The sequence below is a fragment of the Penaeus chinensis genome, chromosome 36 (assembly GCF_019202785.1).
Source record: "Penaeus chinensis breed Huanghai No. 1 chromosome 36, ASM1920278v2, whole genome shotgun sequence".
Lineage (NCBI taxonomy): Eukaryota > Metazoa > Arthropoda > Malacostraca > Decapoda > Penaeidae > Penaeus > Penaeus chinensis.
The window spans coordinates 26,018,677-26,026,176 of record NC_061854.1 but is presented as its reverse complement, the minus strand read 5'-3'; the positions used below and the strand labels follow the sequence as shown (position 1 = coordinate 26,026,176).

At 34.7% G+C, this 7,500-nt stretch overlaps 2 protein-coding genes across 2 annotated transcripts in view; both read right to left on the bottom strand.

Annotated features, from left to right (window-relative positions):
• LOC125044727 (myosin heavy chain, muscle-like) overlaps positions 1 to 3,222 on the bottom strand; it is a 15,559-nt gene extending 12,337 nt beyond the window's left edge. Inside the window, exons 1-6 of the mRNA XM_047641609.1 lie at positions 3,123 to 3,222; positions 1,203 to 1,776; positions 953 to 980; positions 659 to 758; positions 433 to 522; positions 93 to 255 (exon numbers count right to left, since the gene is read on the bottom strand). Of these exons, the coding sequence (XP_047497565.1) occupies positions 93 to 255; positions 433 to 522; positions 659 to 758; positions 953 to 980; positions 1,203 to 1,716 (895 nt within the window). The 5' untranslated portion in view covers positions 1,717 to 1,776; positions 3,123 to 3,222. The remainder of the gene's footprint in view (positions 1 to 92; positions 256 to 432; positions 523 to 658; positions 759 to 952; positions 981 to 1,202; positions 1,777 to 3,122) is intronic.
• LOC125044725 (myosin heavy chain, muscle-like) overlaps positions 1 to 7,500 on the bottom strand; it is a 57,153-nt gene that overhangs the window by 27,445 nt on the left and 22,208 nt on the right. The gene's annotated exons all lie outside the window — the stretch shown is intronic.

The following is a 7,500-nucleotide window of genomic DNA, read 5'->3' as shown; positions in this document are numbered from 1 at the left end:
GCAGACTATTTTTTGGCCAAGGATTAATGGAAGTAGTATCCGTAGTATTGTTTACGTCCTTAACACAGAACTAGTGAAGCCTTATTACATACTCTTAATGTAAGGGACTTGGTCGGTCATCATCTGGTAGAAGATATGGTAGCCACGCTCGGCAGGGGCCTGGGACACGACGCGAGCCTTCTCCAGCAGGTACACCTCGATGTCAGCACCGGAGAGCTTGCCGTTGGGGGCGAAGTGGATGCGGATGAACTTACCCTGTGAGAGAAGATTATCAAAAACTTTTATTATATGTACCTATTTATTAATTTACCGTTCGTCTGTTATTACTATCATTGTACTGCCATGGTGCGCTGACTCCATATTCTTCTGATGATTTTGCTTATGTGTTTTAGCCAATTGGATAGGAAAGTTCCTTTCTCTCTTGATACTCACGAAGCGAGAGGAGTTGTCGTTACGGGTGGTCTTGGCGTTGCCGTAAGCCTCCAGGGGAGGGTTGGTCTGCACGATCTGGTCCTCCAAGTTCTGCATGTAAAAACAATTTGAATGATATCTAATGCTCAGAGAGATGAATTTTATTTTTATAAAATTACCATATAGGTGTGTATACTTCAGTCCTATAATTGTAATGGGATGAGGGGGGGGGGGGGGTCAAAGTTACCGGTTTGTTCTCATCCTTCTTCTTGGTGGTGGCGCCGACGTTGGCGAAGTAGGACAGCACCTTCTTAGTGTTCTCAGTCTTGCCGGCACCAGACTCACCACTGGGGGAGAAAGAATTTGGATTTATATAAGGACTGACCTAGGCATGCATGTAAATAACGTCTTTATAAAGTGAATGAAAGTATTATGCATAGGACAGGCGATACAAAGGGTACGTTTTTTCTATATATAGAGAAATAACTTATGCAATAAGAAATATATTTCTGAGTGAAATGAAGGTCAGCTCAACACTTACGTGATAAGCATAGACTGGTTAACAGCCGCTACAAAAAGAAAAAAAAAGAGTGTTATTTGAAGTCCGAAATGAACACCATTTTATCTAATTATATAATACACATATATAATATATAATATATATCCTATATATACATATAGAGAGAGAAGGATAAATATATATACACTTTAAATATCCTCACAAACATATCCATATATATCATCTCTCCACTTCCTTTCCCTTGACCATCTTAGCAGAGCCGAGAACTTACACTGCAACATGTCCATGTAGGCGCCGTCGGAAATGGCGAAGAGATGGGGAGGCACCTCATTACGCCTCTTGCCCTGGTAGATCTTGACGGTGCGGTTGGTGTAGATGGGGTAACGCTTGTAGGGGTTGATGGCGATGCAGAAGAGGCCAGAGTAGGTGTAGATGAGCTTGGCCTGGTAACGGCTCTTCAAGTTGTACAGGACAGAAGCATCATTGAGGAAGGTCAAGTTGGACACATCTTCGCACTTTTCGTACTTGGGAGGGTTGACCTGAACCACAGATTCCGTTTTGAAATCCTTGACCTCACCACTCTTCAACTGGACGCTAACTAGTTTGTCACCCTTGGCGCCCTGGATCAAGCCCTCAGCGAAGCCCTCCTTATCGTCAGGGACCCAGCAAGACTTCTTGGGATCATAGGGCTTGGTCTGGTCGAGCATTCGCTGTTCAGTCGAGATGAACAGGAACTCGGTGGGGTCGGGGTCGGGACCCGTGCTCTTCACGACGTGGCCGGGCATGGTGGCGCTGTGTTATAAGTTGTCGAAATCAAATTCACAAGAAAGGGCCCTGGAACTTCCCTGAGAGGAGACAGAATGGTACATTCAGTAACTTATTTCTATTCATCAAAAATAAAATATCAAATAAAGTCTTTTCATATTACAAATAAGCTGCATATCCATTGATGCGATGGTTTTCATATATTCATATGTGTATATATACATATATAAAATATATACACCCACATGGCTATCTATAGATATATATAGACATATCTATCTATCTATACATATACAAATGTACAAAATATACACATGCACACAAACAAACACACACACACACACACACACACACACACACACACACACACATATATATATATATATATATATATATATATATATATATATATATATACTTATATATATACGCATATTCACACACACACGCACACACACACACATATATAGTGTATATCACGTTTCACAAAATATATGTATATATGTATATACATATGAATATATATATATGTTTATACTTATGAATACACACACACACACACATATATATATATATATATATATATATATATATATATACATGCATAAGTATACATATATATATACATACATATATAGTGTATATCACGTTTCACAAAATATATGTATATATGTATATACATATGAATATATATATATGTTTATACTTATGAATACACACACACACACACACACACATATATATATATATATATATATATATATATATATACATGCATAAGTATACATATATATACATACATATATATGTATATATGTTCATATGCATATATATACACATTTATATATATATATATATATATATGAACATATGCATATGCGTATATGTATTCCTTTATATAAATACATGTTTATATATGTACATATATATACACACATACATATGTTTATGGTATGTTTGTATGTATGTGTATATATATACACACACACTAATATGTGAGTATTTGTAAATATATATATATATATATATATATATATATATATATATATATGTATATGTATATATATGTATATGTATATATATACATAAATATATGTATATATACATAAATATATGTATATATACATACACATATGTTATATATATTTGTATAGACATATATATACCCTGTATATGTGTGTATATATACACATATAAGTATGTATATATACAATGTGTGTATATAGATATATATATACACATATATACACTGTGTGTGTTTATATATATATATATATATATATATATATATATATATGTTCTCGTAATCGTTGTTGAGATAGATTTTCTAAATCGTCAACAAGGTCCACTACGGCACGCGACCCATAAATCGCATACACAATATATCCTTCGTCCCAAGCTCCTATTGCATCACAAGTAATATCACCTCCGACACCTTCGTAACACCACCACGCTGCACACCACTATCCCTTCCACCGGCAGGAGGGCTTCTGGTCAGCCTGACCGATTCTTGTGTTATATATCAGCTGCGGTTCTTGCAACGGAAAATGGCGAGCCGATAAAAATAATTCCCGTTCCCGGACTTCGAGGAATAGAAATAGCTATGGGACAGCAGAAAGCTTTGCTCCTTGCCACGGTGCCAGTCCTTGCAAGTCCGCAGCGTGCGTTGTGGCTCCACTCCCGCGTGCGCTGGCCGGCTCGAACTGTTGAAGTTACATGGCAACGTGCTACAGAAATTCATCTTTTATCCTTGTTATTGTGTGCGACTTCAAGTTCTTCATTGGACGCTTTCTATTTCATCAACTAATTTATTTTTTTATAAATAAAGAAATAAACATTGTTTAGTTGCGAGAAGGAAAATATATCAACATACGGGAGTGAGCATGTAGGCCCTGCATGAATATGTTGAAGTGAATGAATATATAAAAATGTGTGTGTGTGTGTGTCTGTTCAGTCACATATATATGACATATATGTAAATATTTAGACACACACATACACAGATATATGTGTGTGTGTGTTAGTGTGTGTGCATGAATGCTTATATATGTATGTATATATATGTATATATATATATATATATATATATATATATATATATGGGTATATATATATATTATTTATATTTAAATATGAATATACATGCACATATATATACACACATATGAATGTGTGTGTATATATACATAAGAATATATATTTTCATATATATATACACATACACACACAAGTATATATGTATACACACACACATATATATGAACATATATACACGAATTATGTACACACACACACACATATATGTATGTATAAATGAACATGTGCTCACTGAGACGCACATACACACATACATATATATATATATATATATATATATATATATATATATATATACATATACATATATATATGTATATATATACACACATACATACACACATACATGCACACACACACACACACACACACACACATATATACACAATTATATATATATATATATATTTACATATAAATGTAAAAATACATATAAAAATACACACACACACACATATATATGAGTGTGTGTATGTGTGTGTGTGTGCAGACGTACATATACGCACACACACACACATAAACACATACACACACACACATACACACACACACACACACAAACACACACATACACACACACACACACACACACATATATATATATATATATATGATTTATGAATATGTATATACATATATGAACAAAAGTACTTGCTGGATCACATTTTAATATATCTAACAGCCACACCCGCAAGTGGGTGCACGCCCTCTACGGCATAGGGCCTTCTTATTAAAAGGCTGATGCGGGCCTCGCAATTCGGTCCCCTGGGAAAGGTGCGGGAGCCTTACACTCGCAAACCTTATTATTAAACTCCCCGAGCAGGTCCCTTCCCTAGTGACTTCTCCGGGGACTGGTTGGTACGCGTGATGCATCCCGCACCAAAGTTGGTACGCCAAATGCTAGCTTAATTACGATTTACAGCCAAATTCATAGTCAGTTTTTTCGGGAAAGACAGTCATTTTTTCGGGAAAGTTCAAGGTTAACAACATGAACAAATACTTTATGTTTTTATTGATAAATCAGCCAAGATTACAGATATCCTATTTTCTGACTCGTGACAACTCTCCTGCCTCGGTGTTTTAATTCTTCTAACCTTTATATATCTGATTGAATGATGATGATTATATTCGTAAAGGCTGGATAGATGTCGAAAATAATAGATAGATCGAAATGTGTGTATATTTGTGTATGTATATACATATATACATACATATATACATATATATACATATATATATACATATATATACATATATATGTGTATATATATATATATATAGTGTATATATGTATATATATACATATATATATATGTGTGTGTGTGTGTGTATGTGTGTGTGTGTGTGTGTGTATAGTATATATATATACATATATATATTGTATATATATATATTGTATAAACCTATATATATTTGTATTTACATTCATAGGCCTATATATATACATATATATACATATATATATATATATATATATATATATATGAGGGCATGCGCGTCCAATAACTCGAAATTGCGTTTATTGAATGTTTTGTTTATTTAAACTTTCATCTATAACATAAGCATATATTGATTATGTTAAATGCACTCTAACAATTATGGTGCATTAACGTAGATATATCGAGGCTTATTTCTTAGAGGAAAATTTTAAGCAACAAAGCGTAATAATGGCAATATCGCGCCTTTGGTCCCGAGAATACAATTTGCATATATATTAGAAGCAACATGAAAGTTTTGAATATATATACATATATATGTATATATATATATATATATATATATATAAATATATATATATATATAGAAATGGGAGTCAATAATATATGGTAATTATGGTAATTTCTAAAATTTGTAATAAATCATCGCAAAAACTATGGGAAGTTTTCAGGCGGCATAGACCTGAAATGGTGCAACATTAGTCTTTAAAAAACAACTATATATTTTCTTTACGTCATATAGTAAAATAAGAGTAGTATGATATATTGTAAATAGTGTTTTAAAATATTTTTGATATAATGCTCTGGTTCAAATGAGTATATTCCAAATTATCTTTTTGCGGGGCTTGGTGCGGGGTGCTGCTACCTGCCCCGCATTTGCTACAATACTATGCGCGGACCCGCGGAGAGAGCAACTCCCAAAAAACGGGAGAGCTGGTTCTGGGGAAAGCTCGCTTCACGGGGATGTATAATAACACGGCTGTATGGCTGGGTAAAAGATCGCAAACTTGAATGATGGGATGACTTAATGTCGTGCGGACATTATCGACCGTATTATTAAAACGCTGGTGCGGGCCCTGCGATTCAGTCCCTAGGGAAGGGTGGAGGGAGCCCCACACAATCAAAAACTTTTGATCGTAAGGGCAAGTTCAGGGCTACCAATATGAGCCAGAACTATATTTCATTATTAATGAATCAGGCAGGACTGCATATTCCCTATTATCAGATCGTGACAACTCTCCTGTCTCGGTGTTTTAATTCATCGAACCTTAATCTAATTGAAAGATGCTGATTTTATTCTTCATAAAGGCTGGATAATCGTCGAAATTTAACCGCCAGCGGATGATAACAAACTTAAAATCTGTTCGAAACACACACACACACAGATAAAGAGAAATGTGTATTTTTGTATATATTGTGTAAACCTACATGTATATTTATATATATATAGGCTTACACATATAAAGGCGTGCGTGTCCAGTTACTTGAAATTTCGTTTATTAAACGTTTTGTTGATTCAAAATTTAATCTATAACAAAGGCGTCGATTTATTTACGTTAATGCACTATCTAACGATTGTTTTGCAATAACGATGATATATCGAAATTTATGTTATAGATGAAAGGTTGTATTTGCATGTAATAAATATAATTTCAGGCCTTGGGCCGAGAATACGTTTGGACGCATATACACTCATGTATATCCATATATATTAAGTGCAAAGTCAGTTATATATATATACATACATGTATGTGTGTATATCTATATCTATCTATCTATCTATATATATATATATATATGTGTGTGTGTGTGTGTGTGTGTGTGTGGGGATGAGAGTCATTAAAATTTGGTAATTATTGTAGTTTCTAAAATCTGTAATAAAACATCGCAAAAACTATGGAAAAGCTTTCAAGCGGTTCAGACCTCCTGAAATGGTGCAACATTAGTCTTTAATAACTAACTATATATTATGTACAGTAAAATACGAGCCGTATACTATACCCTGAGTATTCAAAAATAATTGTGATATAATGCTCGCATTCAAATGATCATATTCTAAATTATCATTTTACGGAGTGCTCCTAGCTGACCCGAATTTGTTCCAGTATTATGCGGGGGCCCCGTGGACCGAGCAACACCCGCAAAATTTTAATAATACGGAATAGTACGGGGAGAGCTGGCTCTGGAGAAAGCCCCGCGAGGACGTTTAATAATGTCGCGGTGACTCTGACTTCCGCTACTATAATACTATGACCAGTTGACCTCATGTTTCAGTGTCCCTTTCTTGCTATATCACGAAACATTCAAGGAGTGAGATATAATTCAGCATGGAGAACTACACGGAACTCTCATTACCCTCCTACCCTGAACACAATCTTTTTCGTAGGGAGGATTGATTGACAGGTTAGCCTCCTCCACATTCGCCAATCACCGTGCCCAAAGCCTGTCGCATTTATGATAACACCTTGCGACTGTGAAGCTGACAATTGT